The sequence below is a fragment of the Palaemon carinicauda genome, chromosome 3 (genome assembly GCF_036898095.1).
Source record: "Palaemon carinicauda isolate YSFRI2023 chromosome 3, ASM3689809v2, whole genome shotgun sequence".
Lineage (NCBI taxonomy): Eukaryota > Metazoa > Arthropoda > Malacostraca > Decapoda > Palaemonidae > Palaemon > Palaemon carinicauda.
This window is the reverse complement of record NC_090727.1, coordinates 135,527,843-135,545,041: the sequence shown is the minus strand read 5'-3', so window position 1 is coordinate 135,545,041 and position 17,199 is coordinate 135,527,843. Positions and strand designations below refer to the sequence as shown.

At 47.0% G+C, this 17,199-nt stretch overlaps 1 protein-coding gene across 2 annotated transcripts in view; it reads right to left on the bottom strand.

Annotated features, from left to right (window-relative positions):
* Nucleotides 1–17,199, bottom strand: part of LOC137638563 (F-box only protein 31-like) — a 62,626-nt gene that overhangs the window by 35,168 nt on the left and 10,259 nt on the right. For both annotated transcript variants that reach the window (XM_068370733.1, XM_068370732.1), the window contains exons 5-6: nt 16,726–16,899; nt 8,543–8,706 (exon numbers count right to left, since the gene is read on the bottom strand). In XM_068370733.1, coding sequence (XP_068226834.1) covers nt 8,543–8,706; nt 16,726–16,899 — 338 coding nt within the window. The remainder of the gene's footprint in view (nt 1–8,542; nt 8,707–16,725; nt 16,900–17,199) is intronic.

Sequence of the window (17,199 nt, the reverse complement as noted above, 5' to 3'; positions counted from 1 at the left end):
CCCCTCTTCCTTAGAAAGGGGGGGAGTAGTAAGAGACCAAGAAGATTGCTTACACACTGGCCGTGGCCAGAGTGAGCAGAAGACCCAAGGCGGAATACTATCCGAGGCCTGTCGTAAAAGGGTCTTGAGAAGATCTCTTAAAGGACTAAAAGTCCGAGCCATGCTCCAAGTTGGAGGTCTTCCTCCGACTAGGGCAGGGACGATCGTAGCTTCGCATGAGCGAGGATAGATCCAGCGGGCAGGAAAAAGTTATTCCTTTAAGCCTGAAGGTCAGGGAAAGGCTGAGCGACAGGCTTCATTGCCAAGAGCGGAAAGGAGTTTCCTCCCGCCGAAAGGCAATAAGACCGTTATTGCTGGAGAAGAGGCCTCACGGGAAGAGGTATATCTCCCACGGCACCAACCACCTTAGACTCTTCACTTTGCCTGGGAGACCCCTGTGGATGACTATCGCAGATGACGCGACCTCCGTACCGCGACTGTAGCGGGTTGTCTCTTCTAGAGGAGGAGGCGTAGTGTCTCCAGGCATGAAGCCGAAGCGACGCCCCGGTTCGGGAGAGATGTCGCAGTGTGGTTGCTTGAGTAGTCTGCGCCGTGGGAGAAGCTCTCCCGGGAGTTCCGTCAGGGGAAGCAGAGGGTCCAGAAACCGTTCTGCGCATAGTCCCAGTGGAGCTCTCCCATTGAAAGGTTGACAGACAACCTGGTTTTGTTGAGACCCATTGTCCGCAGACAAAAAGGAGGGAAGACGCAGGCGTCGAAGTTGTCCCACCATCACCGGAATGCATCTTGCCAGAGTCTCGGGGTCTGAGACTGGGGGGAAAACTAGCGGAAGCTTGAGGTTCCAAGCTGTCGCGATCAGGTCCCCCAGACCAGCACTTGCTGGTTACCCAAGGTCAAAGACCCCTAGGTACACTCTCTCTATGAGGCTCTGCTCGGATAGTCTGAGAGAAACATTCCCCTGCCTGGAATGAGAGAGCCGATGGTGGAATTGAGAGAATCTCAATCATCCCGGTATCTCTACTGCAAGATGTGAAGGTGTGAAAATGCGTCCCCTGCTGGTTAGCATGAAGTCGACACGCAACGGGGCGACTTGGCAGGAGCGGTAGGATCTGAAGAGGGGCCAGACTAAGGCCCTTAAGCCTGCCTGAATGATGGAGAGGTATCCTTCAGGTCTTGACCATAGGCCTGGACCGGAACATGCCCCCCCCCCTTTCCTTTGACGAGTCCGAGAACCGCATCAAGAATGTGGGGAAAGGACGAGAATATCCACTACCATCAAGAGGCTCCATAGGTCAACACCCATTGCAGGTTTAATAGTTCCGCTGGTCCCATAGGGCCAGGGAGTCCGGTTAAACATTGCCTGAAGCCACCGGAACTTGGATCGCCCCACATGGAACTTATCCTGAGGCGACCGTTCGGACTATAAACGGGTCAATGAGGAAAGAAGAACTAGGACACGTTCCAAGGTAGGGCTGAAAACTCTGCTTGACTGAGAACAGGTACTGCGACTCTCCTCAGTCTTGCCACAGTCAACCGAAAGGAAGGCTCGGAGGATGTGGTAACAGAATCTGGCGTCCCCAGGTGGTCACCCATCCAAGTACCGACGTTGCTTAACCTCGCTGGACGGACGAGAAGCGGGGTTTCCAACGTGGTAAGGCGGTTGACTCAATATCATGGCCAGATACTCCAGATGTTGAGGCAGAGGAAGAGAAGGCTCCAAGCAAAATACCATGAGCCCACACTCATGGTCAGCATTCGGAAGCTTTTCCCGGCGCTGAAGAAGGTCGAAACCCGAGCCTACCGGAGTTGACCAGCCCTCCAAACAGCAGAGGAGGCGGAAGTCTGCACCTGAGCGGCCAAGAGGAAGGCAGGGAGAGTTCTCTGGGGAAACAAACCTGCTATGCCACGGCGGGATAGCCACACTGCATCATAAGCAGGAATACTTGCAGTTTAGGCTGAATTCGACGAGCACCCTGGAAGATGGATGGAATGGAAACTGAAAGTACCCGTCCTTCCGATCCAGGGTTAAAGGAGTCCTGTCGCCTCGTTACCAGTCTGATCGATTCTGCTGGTCTACGCTGGCCGAAGTTTGTTCGACAAACTTGATCAGGGCTGAGAGGTCGACTATGGACATCCCCTCTCAGATCCTTCCTTACAAGAAAGGATCGACTGAGGGGGCCGGGGGTGAAGCCGTCGATGATCCTAAGGAAGACCTTCGCCTAAGGTATGGATCATTCTGCCCAACCGGGCAACTCTGCTGATGCTATGGCATAGAGGTTCAGAGACACTGAATTCGCTGACAGAGACGGCAGGCGCGATATCCTTGGCTACTCACAGAGATTGTGCGGGAATGGGCATCGGGAAGCTGTCATTCGGATGAGTAACCTTAAGCATCCTCCCAGCGAAAAAACCAGCAATCTTAGAGTTCGTGAACTCCTTTTAGGACTATGCCCCCCCGGGGGAGTCTCCCGTGCCATCTGTTCCTGACAGGAGGAAACTGCAATTGGACACCTTGTCCCAGTTGTCGTAGCCGATAACTTAGGCCGACGTGGTTGAAAGAAAAGGGAGCTGGAGCCCTGCAGAGTCTGGAAGAAAGCGCCTTGGAGGAGTGAAACCGGAAGTCGATTTACTCCGCACAGCAGATGTTTAAGTCTCTGTCCTTGGGCAAAGACAAAACTCTTCTCAAGGATGGAAGGGTGTCTGAGGTCGTTGACCTCCACAGATGAGACACCCGAAGGAAGCCTTCAGTCAGTGCGTCCAGATGGTACAACATCGAGCTTGTCCGCAAGTAGATACTTAACGACGAAAGGCCAAGGTGCCTGAGCTCGAGAGGAGGAAAGTACCCTTGATCTTCCTGTAGCTTCCTTGAACCAAACCTCGGGCCGTAACCGAGGAGGGAAAGAACCTGGTAAGCTCCCAGAGGAAGAGGTAAGCAGTCACCCCTTGTCCGATGGAGAAATCTTCGACGGAAAGACCCCCCGCCAAAAATCCTTCCAGGGCGGGAGAAGGAGAGAGTACTCGTGCAGGAGAGGGGACCCTTGAGACCGACCTCTTGGGAACCAACTTCGCCCTGGGGGAAGTCACCACGAAGTCCACTCCTCTCTTTCTCTTCAGCGTAGGAGAGACAGCCGCTGGTTTGTTACCCTGGCCGGTGAGTGCTGGTTTCATAACCCTCATTAACGCCCGTGCCAGCGGATCAAACCATGTCTGCTGCTCCAAGGACACAGAGTCCGAAATCCTCGCTAAGGTGAAAGGGATCGGGCGATCCTTTGGAGAGGACACGACGGTTCCTGCCTGAAAAGAAGGTGGGAAGAATGCTGTACTGACCTGTCTTCGTCCTGCACTACCAACCTGTGCTTGGATGGAGGTGATCCCGAGTGCCGCCTAGGAGCACGCGTCCCTGCTGCTACCACCGGCTGTGGAATTCGCCGCGAACTATGGTCGCGCGAGGGCGAACGGTCGCGCAAAGGCGAATGGTCGCGCGGGCGCACAGGCGAGTGGTCGCGCGGGCGCGCAGGCGAGCGGTCGCGAGGGCGCGCAGGCGAGCGATCGCGCAGGCGAGCGATCGCGCGGGCGCGCAGGCGAGCGATCGCGTGGGCGCGCAGGCGAATGGGCGTGACGGCGAGGGATCGTGCTGCCGCGTAGGTGAAGAAGATCGCTGGCGGTAAGCGATGGCGAGCAGCATGTGTAGGTGAATGATCGCGTGATAGGGTGCGATGGTGATCAGCATCCGCAAGAGGGCGATCGTTCAGGGTTGTGCGATGAGGAGCAGCATGCGTAAGCGGGCAATCGTTCAGGGTTGTGCGATGGCGAGCAGCATGCGCAGGTGAATGATCGCGTGAAAGGGTGCGATGGTGATCAGCATCCGCAAGAGGGCGATCGTTCAGGGTTGTGCGATGAGGAGCAGCATGCGTAAGCGGGCAATCGTTCAGGGTTGTGCGATGGCGAGCAGCATGCGCAGGTGAATGATCGCGTGAAAGGGTGCGATGGTGATCAGCATCCGCAAGAGGGCGATCGTTCAGGGTTGTGCGATGAGGAGCAGCATGCGTAAGCGGGCAATCGTTCAGGGTTGTGCGATGGCGAGCAGCATGCGCAGGTGAATGATCGCGTGAAAGGGTGCGATGGTGATCAGCATCCGCAAGAGGGCGATCGTTCAGGGTTGTGCGATGAGGAGCAGCATGCGTAAGCGGGCAATCGTTCAGGGTTGTGCGATGGCGAGCAGCATGCGCAGGTGAATGATCGCGTGAAAGGGTGCGATGGTGATCAGCATCTGCAGGAGGGCGATCGTTCAGGGTGGTGCGATGAGGAGCAGCATGCGTAAGCGGGCAATCGTTCAGGGTTGTGCGATGGCGAGCAGCATGCGCAGTTGAGGGTCGCGCGATGGCGATCAGCATCCGCAGTTGAGGGTCGCGCGATGGCGATCAGCATCCGCAGTTGAGGGTCGCGCGATGGCGATCAGCATCCGCAGTTGAGGGTCGCGCGATGGCGATCAGCATCCGCAGTTGAGGGTCGCGCGATGGCGATCAGCATCCGCAGTTGAGGGTCGCGCGATGGCGATCAGCATCCGCAGTTGAGGGTCGCGCGATGGCGATCAGCATCCGCAGTTGAGGGTCGCGCGATGGCGATCAGCATCCGCAGTTGAGGGTCACGCGATGGCGATCAGCATCCGCAGTTGAGGGTCGCGCGATGGCGATCAGCATCCGCAGTTGAGCTAGTAGCTGGCGAACCATGTTCCTTCATAAGTGTTGGAGAACGTTGGCGTGCCAGCTGTAACACACGTGGGCGATCCGGAGATCGCTGGCGAGCTGATGATCGCTGACGAGCTGACGATCGCTGGCGAGCTGATGATCGCTGACGAGCTGATGATCGCTGACGAGCTGATGATCGCTGACGAGCAGAAGGCTACGCGTGGAAGCCTGCGCAAAGAAGAAGAGTCCTTGACCCCGACCTGAACCGAAGTTCTAGATCGCGAGGGCGAACGTGGGCGCACAGGGCACGTAACAGGAACCGCAGGGAAGATCATCTTGAAAGCGCTGACGAACAGGAGAGCGCTGACGAACAGAAGGGCGCGCAGGGAAACCCTGACACGCAAGGGAAGAACCCCCGTGGGGGCAACCCTTTGCCCCGAAGGGATCGTTGTCCGCCGGGAGACTGATGTCCGTCGGAAGACCGCTGTCCGTCGGGAAGACCGTTGTCCGTCGGGAAGACCGTTGCCCGTCGGAAGACGAGATTAAACTGCTGTCCATCTGCACCAAGACGGAAGATCGAGAAAAAGAAGTTGTAGGCTGCAAACGGAGGGCCTTACGGCGAGGGAGGCCAACAGCAACAGCAACAGAAGAAACCTCCGAAGAGGAGTCTCTATGAGTGTACTCTCTCGCGAACGAAAGAGAAACACTTCGAGGAAGAGACTGGTCAGCCAGTGACCTAAAAGGAGCAATCCTCCGAAGAGGAGCTCCTGCAGTTGCCCAGCCCCTTGAGCGAAACTGCAGGTGCGACCGCTCAGCACCAAGAGCATAGTCGCACGAAAAAAAGGCAAGAGAAGAACCCCCCAAAAGAGGAAAAGCTCAAGCCTGGACAGGAAAAAAAAACTTCCCTCGGAAGGAAAGTTATCCGCCCAAGGAGGCAAGCCTCCTGACTGTTCTAAAATGAACTGGAGAGCTGTCCGTCGACACGGGAGTACTACCAGTAGAAGGAGACACGCCCCTGACGACAATACAAGGGGGGAGGCAGCAACAGCCGAATCCCCAGGACTCAACCAGACAGCTCACACCGTTGCTATATTACAGAAACGAACTAGATCGGTAACTGTAAAAAAAAAAAAAAAAACAAATAATATTAGTACACATTCATTCCCCCGGGAAGGCTCCGAAGAGGAATCCCGAGGAAAAGGAACAAGAATTACACAACAGGCACGTGCCCTCACAACCACTTACACTCGCGGAAGGAGAGCTGTAACCAAAACAGAATTATAACAATTATAATTATGTAACTATGTAATTATGTAATTTAAAAATGAATGAACACTAAAGAAAAAAACGAAAACCCCGAAAGGAATCGTTCTACAAGCTGAAAAATTAACAACTACAATTAGATTCATAAACTAATTGAGACAAAATGTACGGCGTAGCAACCCCACCCACACGGGAAGGAAGCTACAAGGGCGTAGTAAAACATAGTAAAAGGGTGAACGACCTCAAGAGAGAGAGAGAGAGAAAGACCGAAGTCAAACTCGATCGCAACCCATAAAATTAGGCCGTGGTGGCCTAACTGCCGAGGCCTCCACGTAGATATCGTACACTACACACACACATCTGAAAAGGAAACTTACTTATTTCTATACTCAAATATATATACAAACATGAAAACATGTTTACATATATATTGAGTAAAAGAAAAGTAAGCGATTAAGTAAAGACAAAACAGACAATGGCTGCCAAGCGAGGACCAAGACAGAGACGTCTGTCACAGTCCGAGCCAAAAGTGAAAGTGAGTATTCACCTGTGTGTGAGGGGGAGGAGGGGTAGCTAGCTACCACTCCCCTACCCCCCCGCTAACTAGCGCGGGGGTAATACACCCTCGTTAAATTCTAATGGCTCGCCATTTCAGCTACGCTAAAAGTAATAACCCTTTGTAAATAGCGTGGTTTGTATTTCGGTTACGGAACAAACTCCAGTTTAGCAACAGCGAGTAAAGTACGTCTTGTCGACACCTCGACAGAGAGAAAATTGAGTCTTTGTTTACATTGAGAGCTGGGTATCTGGTCGACAGATGGCGCTGTTGGGCACACCCGCAACCTGTGTAGCGATCGCTGGCGAGTTTTTCCGTAGAGTTGTCTGTCGAGCAACAGAGTTGCAGCTATATAATCACCGGTTAAGTTAAATATTGAAAAAAAATGTTATAGCATTTTTTTGCGATGACGTACCAGTACGTCCATGGGGGTAAAGGGATGGCTTTCGTGAAACGTACCAGTACGTCTTTTGGGGGTAAAAGGGTTAAAAGAACTACAGTACTGTACTGCATAAACGTCCATCTACGAAAGCATACCATAAGTGTCAATTGAAGTATTCAAGAGGTAATTAGCATTGACAGCTAGCTGTTTATTTGGTGAAATCTATTTAGAATTGCAAACTAAGTGAAAGACAATTTTTTCTTTTTGAACATCATTAGCAAAGATAACAGTTAAGGACTTTTAAAAGAATTTTTGATGGAAAAGGAAAAAATAATGGAATCAAAATAAAACAAAAATAGAAATCGAATTATCAAAAATTCACACTTATTTATGCATTGTGATATTGTGTCTACTGGTTACTTTTAAAAGATTCATCAGTTAGTTAACAAGTCACTGGTCACTGTTATGTACTGTACTAGTACACGCTGATACTTCTGGATACGGACATTTCTGTATACAAAAAAACTCATCGTGCGAAACGACATACGAAGATTTTTTAGCCTCATATTACAAAAAGGTACTCATGGCACGAAAAAAAAAATTGCTGTTAGGTTAGGTTTATTGAATTATTCAAATATATTTTGATGTATTTCATTCTATTTCATTATACGAAAAAATCATATTATGAAAGTCATTCCTGAATTAATTTCATATCCTGAGGTATTACTGTACTTAAAATATTACACTTATGCATCATAGAGATATAGCATCCATTCGTCACATTCACCAAATGTGTTAACTAGTCGATAGGTGACAATAATCATTACAAATACATGTTTAGTCATCCTTTTGTAGGACTGCAAAATGTTATAACATTACTAAAACCTTCTCTCTGCAGTATTTGAAAAATTTCCTACTTAAGATTTTCCTCTTCATTTATATTGTTCCAATACTATATAATTTTAACCTCATATGTAGCACATTCTAAATCATTGCATATATTCTCTCTCTCTCTCTCTCTCTCTCTCTGTGTGTGTGTGTGTGTGTGTGTGTGTGTGTGTGTGTGTGTGTGTGTGTGTGTGTGTGTGTGTGTGTGTCCATCAAAGGATCTTATACTGTGCTGCCTAAAATAAGAGGGCCCCAACGAAGTAATCCTTCTCTGCTAGGGACAAACCATCCATAAAAATTCTGAAGATAATCTTGTATTTCATTATTTGTCTTAACATTCTTTACTTTTAACAAGCATAAAACAAGAAAGTTATTATTATCAAAAGATACATGTTTAAGAAAACACAGCCCTCCATTCTAATCAAAGTTTTTCTTTGAAGAAAATTAATTTGGAATACTGTACGTCATCTTTGCTTAATGCGAGCTTTTTTAAACAGTATTCATTCAAAAATACGATTTGACAGTAAAATTGTCCTCTTATGGCGACAAATTTAAAAAACAGCAAGAACAGGGAGATCTCAAAAACTTCACCCACCACCTTGTAGATTACGAAAAGGTCCTCATAACTTGTCACAGCACAGACAAAGGCATAACACAGAATTACTGTTAATGTAGTAGTGTATACCTGTATGTAAAAAACAAATTCACAGCGAAATGATCTTCCCATTAAATTCATCTCACACATGCATAACAGAATACTATACTTACAACTGTTCTTTCAAGAATCTCAACTTCATAAAACCTCTTAGTCTCTGAAAGGAGAAATCGTCTCCATCTCCATCCCTGATGTTTGCTTCTTGTTCGAGCCGACACATAAAAGCTTTCAAATGACGCAAAGAGTTCTTGCATCGAGATTCTAACTTGCCTGTTGCCTGAAAATTTGATTAAAATTTTAATTCTATAATTTAATTCATTGTAGCGTTCAACTTTATATAATAACGTTAGTTTGTATGAAACATAGTTTGAGCAAATATTTCAATAGATACAGTAAAGTACTGATAAAATCCAAAGGAAAATTATAGGAAAAATTATATTTTAATTATAAAATAAATTTTTGAATATACTTACCCGGTGAATATATAATAGCTGCTACTCAGCGGCTCGACAGAAAACACACTCAGAAAACTCGCGAGCGATCGCTATGAAGGTTGCGGGTGTGCCCACCAGCGCCAACTATCGGCCAGATACCACTCTTGCATGTAAACAAACCCTTCAATTCTTCTCGTCCCGCTGCGTCTCTATTGGGGAGGAAGGGAGGGCCTTTAATTTATATATTCACCGGGTAAGTATATTCAAAAATTTATTTTATAATTAAAATATCATTTTTAAATATTTAACTTAGCCGGTGAATATATAATAGCTGATTCACACCCAAGGCGGTGGGTAGAGACCAGAGTTAATTAAGTTTACAGCGTATAAGCTAAGAGTTTTTGACAGTTATCAATATAACAAAATCAAAATATATAGGTACCTGGTAAGGAAGTTGACTTAGACGATTACTCTGCCTTGTAAGTCTGTCTTCCTCACGAAGCCTAGCGATCCTCTTAGGATGCTGAAAGACTCCCAGGAGCTGAAGTATAAAGGGTTGCAACCCATACTAACAGGACCTCATCAAACCCCTAATCTGGGCGCTCTCAAGAAATGACTTTGACCACCCGCCATATCAACCAGGGTGCGAAAGGCTTCTTAGCCTTCCGTACAACCCATAAAACAATATTAAAAACATTTCAAGAGACAGATTAAAAAGGATATTGGAATTAGGGAAGTGTAGTGGTAGAACCCTCACCCACTACTGCACTCGCTGCTACGAATGGACCCAGTGTGTAGCAGTCCTCGTAAAGAGTCTGGACATCTTTCAAGTAAAATGATGAAAACACTGACTTGCTTCTCCAAAAAGTCGCGTCCATGATACTTTGCAGAGATCTATTTTGCTTGAAGGCCACGGAGGTTGCTATAGCTCTAATTTTGTGCGTCTTAACCTTAAGCAAAGATCGGTCTTCCTCACTCAAGTGGGAATGGGCTTCTCGTATTAAAAATCTGATAAAATATGACAAAGCATTCTTTGACATAGGTAAGGATGGTTTCTTAACCGAACACCATAACGCTTCAGATTTACCTCGTAATGACTTAGTACGAGCTAAATAGAACTTAAGAGCTCTAACGGGACATAACACTCTCTCCAGTTCGTTGCCTACGATCTCTGATAAGCAAGGAATATCAAAAGATTTAGGCCAAGGACGAGAAGGCAGTTCATTCTTGGCCAGGAAACCAAGTTGAAGAGAACAAGTGGCTTTTTCTGTAGAAAAGCCGATGTTCTTGCTGAAGGCATGAAGTTCACTGACTCTTTTAGCCGAGGCCAAGCACACTAGGAAAAGAGTCTTAAGAGTGAGATCCTTCAGGGAGTCTGAATGTAATGGCTCAAACCTGTCTGACATGAGGAACCTTAGGACCACGTCTAAGTTCCATCCAGGAGTAGCCAAACGACGTTCCTTAGAGGTTTCAAAAGACTTAAGGAGATCTTGTAGATCTTTATCGTTGGAAAGATCGAAGCCTCTATGCCGGAAGACCGAAGCCAACATGCTCCTGTAGCCCTTGATCGTGGAAGCTGAAAGGGAGCGAACCTTTCTCAGGTGTAAGAGAAAATCAGCGATTTGGGCTACAGAGGTACTGGACGAGGATACAGATACTGACTTGCACCAGTTTCGGAAGACTTCCCACTTCGATTGGTATACTCTAATGGTAGAAGCTCTCCTCGCTCTTGCAATCGCACTGGCTGCCTCCTTCGAAAAGCCTCTAGCTCTAGAGAGTCTTTCGATAGTCTGAAGGCAGTCAGACGAAGAGCGGGGAGGCTTTGGTGTACATTCTTTACGTGGGGCTGACGTAACAGGTCTACTCTTAGAGGAAGACTTCTTGGAAAGTCTACCAGCCATCGAAGTACCTCGGTGAACCATTCTCTCGCGGGCCAGAGGGGAGCAACTAACGTCAACCTTGTCCCTTCGTGAGAGGCGAACTTCTGCAGTACCTTGTTGACAATCTTGAATGGTGGGAATGCATATAGGTCTAGATGAGACCAATCTAGAAGAAATGCGTCTATATGTATTGCTGCTGGGTCTGGGACTGGAGAGCAATAGATTGGAAGTCTCTTGGTCATCGAGGTTGCAAAGAGGTCTATGGTGGGTTGACCCCAAGTCGCCCAAAGCCTCTTGCACACGTCCTTGTGGAGGGTCCATTCCGTAGGAATTACCTGACCCCTCCGACTGAGGCAATCTGCTAAGACGTTCAAGTCGCCCTGGATAAACCTCGTTAACAGGGAGATGCCTCGATCTCTTGACCAAATGAGCAGGTCCCTTGCGACCTCGTACAGCGTCAGGGAGTGGGTGCCTCCTTGCTTGGAAATGTATGCCAAGGCTGTGGTATTGTCCGAGTTGATCTCCACCACCTTGTTTCGAAGGAGACTCTCGAAGTTCATCAAGGCCAGGTGGACTGCCAAAAGCTCCTTGCCGTTGATGTGCAAGCTCCTCTGACTTGAGGTCCACAGACCTGAGCATTCCCGACCGTCCAGGGTCGCACCCCAACCCAAATCCGATGCGTCTGAGAATAGAACGTGGTTTGGTTTCTGAACTGCTAGGGGAAGTCCCTCTCTTAGACTGATATTGTCGTTCCACCAATTCAGGCATGCCTTTACTGTTTCGGAGATCGGGATTGAGACCGCCTCTAACGTCTTGTCCTTTTTCCAGTGAAAAGCTAGATGGAACTGGAGAGGTCGAAGGTGTAGCCTTCCTAGCGAGACAAACTGCTCCAGGGATGATAGAGTTCCTACTAGACTCATCCAATTCCTGACTGAGCAGCGTTCTCTCTTCAACATCAGTTGGATTATGAGCAAGGCTTGCTCTATTCGGGGGGCAGACGGAAAAGCCCGAAAAACTGGACTGCGAATCTCCATCCCTAAATACAGTATAGTTTGGGATGGAATCAGCTGGGACTTTTCCATGTTGACCAAAAGTCCCAATTCCTTGGTCAGATCCAATGTCCAATGAAGATCCTGCAGACAGCGATGACTGGACGAGGCTCTGAGAAGCCAGTCGTCCAAGTAAAGGGAGGCTCGGATTCCCGATAAATGGAGGAATTTTGCAACATTCCTCATAAGCCTCGTAAACACGAGAGGAGCAGGACTTAGGCCAAAGCACAGGGCCCGAAACTGGTACACCACATTGTCGAAAAAAAACCTCAGAAAAGGTTGGGAATCTGAGTGAATGGGGATGTGGAAGTATGCGTCTCTTAGGTCGAGAGAGACCATCCAGTCTCCCTTTCTGACCGCTGCTAAGACTGATTTCGTGGTCTCCATGGTGAACTTTGTCTTCGTGACAAAGACGTTTAGAGCACTGACGTCTAGCACCGGTCTCCAACCTCCTGTCTTCTTCGGTACTAGGAAGAGGCGGTTGTAAAACCCCGGTGATTGAAGGTCCGAGACTTTCACCACCGCTCTCTTCTCTAGCAAAAGAGACACTTCTAGTTTCAGGGCTTGTCTCTTTGATTCCTCTCGGTATATGGGAGAGAGGTTGATGGGGGAAGTCGCTAGAGGAGGTTTGTGTACAAATGGAATTTTGTATCCCTCTCTGAGCAATCTCACAGATTGTTGGTCTGCGCCCCTCTTCTCCCAGGCTTGCCAGAAGTTCTTGAGTCTGGCACCTACTGCTGTCTGAGGCTGCGGGCAGTCAGACTCTGCCACGTGAGGACTTGGCTCCTCTCTTCTTTCCTCTCTTTCCCTCGGCACGAGTACTTCCCCTGCTGGGAGCTCTGCCACGAAATGGCGGAATAAACCTGGACGCCGGAGTGTCTGTCCTTGGTCTTGCAGAAAAGGATGTCGAAGGAGTCCCTTTGCGAGCAGAGGACGCAACCAAGTCATGGGTGTCCTTCTGCACGAGTGACAAAGCTATGTCCTTAACCAAATGTTCAGGGAACAAAAACTTCGATAAGGGAGCAAAGAGTAGTTCAGATCTTTGACAGGGAGTAACTCCTGCCGACAGATAAGAGCAAAGGGACTCTCGCTTCTTAAGGACTCCTGAAGTGAAAGAGGAGGAGAGCTCATTGGATCCATCGCGGATGGCTTTATCCATGCAGGACATAATAAGTACGGAGACATCTCTATCAGCCGATGAGATTTTCCTACTTAAGGCTCCCAAACACCAGTCAAGGAAGTTGAAAACTTCAAAGGCTCTATAAATGCCTTTCAGCAGATGGTCAAGGTCCGAGGAGGACCAACTAATCTTCGAGCGTCTCATGGCAAGGCGGCGGGGAGAGTCTACAAGGCTTGAGAAGTCGCCCTGGGCAGAGGCAGGGACTCCCAAGCCGAGAACTTCTCCCGTGGCATACCAGACGCTCGATCTAGAAGAGAGTTTAGATGGAGGGAAGGCAAAGGCCGTCTTCCCCAAACTCCTCTTGGTTTCCAACCAATCGCCTAAAAGCCGTAAAGCTCTCTTGGATGAGCGAGAGAGCACAAGTTTTGTAAAGGCTGGCATGTCAGCAGGTACGCCTAAAACAAACTCAGACGGCGGCGAACGAGGAGCAACAGAGACGAAGTGATCGGGAAACAACTCCTTAAAAATTAACATGACTTTCTTAAAGTCCATTGATGGCGGAACTGTTCTGGGTTCATCTATATCTGAAGGATGATCCTCAGGCTGAGGGTCAGCAACGTCCTCATCTGAAGGTTCCTCATCTGACAACTGCTGAGAAACAAGCAAAGGAGTTGGCAATGCTTGACACGCAGCGTCCACACGCACTGGTGCATTAGTAGCGGACCAGGACGCAACGTCATGTAACTGCTTGACAGTCTGTGAACTGTCAAAAACAACAGGTGCGTGAGGACGCACAGCGTCCACTCGAGACTGCTTTGACCGCCTAGTCTGAGCAGTCAAAACAACTCTAGACTGCGGAGGTTGACGCTCAGCGTCAAAACAAGTCAACTCCGATGGTTGGCGAACGTCCTGAACGTCAACAGGAGCATCAGCAAGTGGCCTAACGTCCAAATGCGGCTGAAAATCCACACGAGACCGCATCGAGTGTGGTTCTAAACAACCTGACTGACGTGACTTGGCTATGCCAACGTCAACAGGACGCACAAAGGAACGTTTGGGTGGCTGAAGGCCAGGATCTCGATGAGATAAACGGCTAGGCTCAACGGACTTATCGGCAGAAAAGTCTTCCATAAGGGAGGCAAGCTTAGACTGCATGTCCTGCAGTATAACCCATTTAGGGTCCACGGGAAAGGGTGCGGTAAACGACGGGGTTAACGTCTGAAACGGCACAACCTTGCCTTGCTTAGGCGGCGAGCAGTCATCCGATGACTGCAACGGGTCCGAACTGTCCCAATGACTACATCCAGGACGCTGGACCTGTCCTGAAGGGACCGACTTCCGTTTAAGAGGCCTAGAAACCTTGCTCCACGGTTTCTTGCGCGAAAAGCCTTCGGAAGACGAAGAGAAAACGGGCTCTCTCGTCTTATGGTAGGGGCGATCTTGGTGAGATACGCCTGATACCATAGAGGGAACGTCTGTTCGCTGATCAAGGCCTCTCGAACCCATAAGTCGTACGACATTACTTCTCCCCTGGGCTTGGGAGCTTGTAAGAGGTCCCGGACTAGGTGAACGACAGGCACGAACAGACGAACCCTCGGTCGCAACACTGTTCACAACACTTTGCGCACTAATCACTTTCCCACTTTCCGCTGTGACACTCTGACACTTAAGCTCCTTCACGTCAGCCATGAGTTGATTACGATCAGTTGCTAACGCTTCAACTCTTTCCCCCAAGGCATGAATAGCACGTAACATGTCTTGCATAGATGGTTCCTGAGTACTAGAAGGGGGGTTAGGAACAACCACTACAGGGGAAGGATTAGGTTCAGGGGCATGTGGAGAGGAAAAATCTACAGACCTAGATGAACTCCTCCTTACCCTATCTCTCTCTAGCCTACGTGCATACTTATCGTATTCGAGCCAATCGAATTCCGAAAGGCCCACGCATTCCTCACACCGATCTCCCAATTGACAGGTTTTACCCCGACAATTGGAACACACAGTATGTGGGTCGAGAGATGCCTTTGGAAGACGCCTATTACAGTCCCTAGCATTACACTTACGAAATCTAGGTACTTGTGAAGGGTCAGCCATTTTGAATTAGTCAAAGAAATTCCAAAAAAACAATCCAAGTCATCAACAATTAATCTGATTCAATAAAGAGTTCAAGAGTTTATGTTGAGGAAAAACACCTGCACTGCGAAAGCTCAAACCAAAATGAAGTACTTCACCAAATATGTTGAGAAAACTCCAGGTTCTACAGCGAGTATTGATACGTCTTGTTGTCAAGGTCGACAGAGAAGAATTGAAGGGTTTGTTTACATGCAAGAGTGGTATCTGGCCGATAGTTGGCGCTGGTGGGCACACCCGCAACCTTCATAGCGATCGCTCGCGAGTTTTTTGAGTGTGTTTTCTGTCGAGCCGCTGAGTAGCAGCTATTATATATTCTCCGGCTAAGTTAAATATTTAAAATTATATGACTGGTGGCTCCCTTTTGGCTTCAGTGAAAGAGGTTTACAGATCCGTGGCCCCTATTGTCAGAGTGCCCGAGGAAATTGCCTTGCAAGACAAATCTTCCCAGACAACAAATTTTTAGTTTGATTCATCAAAACTGCAAGCACTACATTTAACTGCATGGATACTGTCCACTGTCCTGTATTCCCACAGAAAAAAAAATATTTAATAGGTTATAAAGATTATCTGTTAGGTTCTAGAAGACAGACAAACAATTTTTTTTATTAAAGACAATGAAATGTGTATTTTGGTTGTTGCAAATCCCGGAATATTTCAGTGACAAGAACCAGTTTGGAAAATATTGCTTGTTTTACCATTTCCTTGTTTTTGAAAGGATATTGTCTAATGTGGCTATTAAGAGTTTCAGGTCCATGCTTAATGCCAGACTCGAGTATCTAATATTAGATTTATCTGCTTCTGGTATTATTGCAGATGTATTCAGCCCATTTTCAATTTCACAACCTCTGGTTGTCAAAGAAATCTATTGATATCAAAATAGTGTTGTAATATTATAAGGTGTTGCATTTTGAACCTATGGAGGATTTTTTAATTAGATTTTACTTCTAGCACTTTTTTTTCTTGGCTTTAGCCTCTTAAAGGTATTGGTGAGCTACATGCTCTTTCCAGGTCAAAAATTATTTCAAGATGAAAGGTTTCCCTCAATTTTCCACACAATTTGCATCACAATTAGGTTTTATCACAAAACAAAATACATTAGAGGAAGGGTTCCTAATTTATTTTTTTGTGGGATTAGGATTTTGGGACATCCTCTCACCAAGAATGGTATGACTTCCAATGACTCAACAGGAAAAAATCCTTAGCTCCCATAAACAGTATGGTTGTGTGCATAATAGAACTATTGTACTGTGAGCATGGCAAAAAATTGGGGCCTACAGTGTTTGAATCTCTGACATTTCCACTGATTTCCTGACAGTTCCTCTCACTTTCCAGAGAAAGATTTGGCAATAATGACAATGAAAACATAAAGAGCCACAATTGAGTCCTTTAAATTAACTTTAGTTTGGAATATTTCTTCAGCATGAATTAACTTTAGTTTGGAATATTTCTTCAGCATGAATTAACTTTAGTTTGGAATATTTCTTCAGCATGAATTAACTTTAGTTTGGAATATTTCTTCAGCATGAATTAACTTTAGTTTGGAATATTTCTTCAGAGTCTAGCATGCTTAGATTTACAGATTAAAACTAAACCTTACATGATAAATTTACAACAGCTTCAAATGTTGACACTTTTATAGCTTTACAAGGTGTATAACGGGAATAGCCTGTAAGTTCCTACCTGATCTACACTGATAGTGAGAGAATGTGGGTCATTATCTGGGAGACATATCAACTCCGGAGGGTAGGTTTCTCCTTTTACAGTGAAAAGCACTTCCTCTCGTAAATCATCAAATATCTTCCCTTCCTCGACTGTTCCTTCCACGCTTATTCCTTTAATGTTGCCGCAATCATACTAAATTGGAAAAAAGATTTTTCATTCCCAATAAGATCATGTAATATTCATTGGTAAAAAGAATATTCATTTAGAATCAACTTATTCTCAACTGTAATCAAGTTATTTATTTTTCAAATTGAATCATGAAAAAATAGATCTCAACTGCAAATATAATTATAAAGTTCATCTAAATGTCAAAATTACTTTGTAATTGTAATAAATTTACTATAAGACTTTTGTTGTTGCAATGACAATTGTCGTATTAATTCAAAGAAAGGCCACATAACATTACAAAAGCCTTTTTAGTCAATACAAACA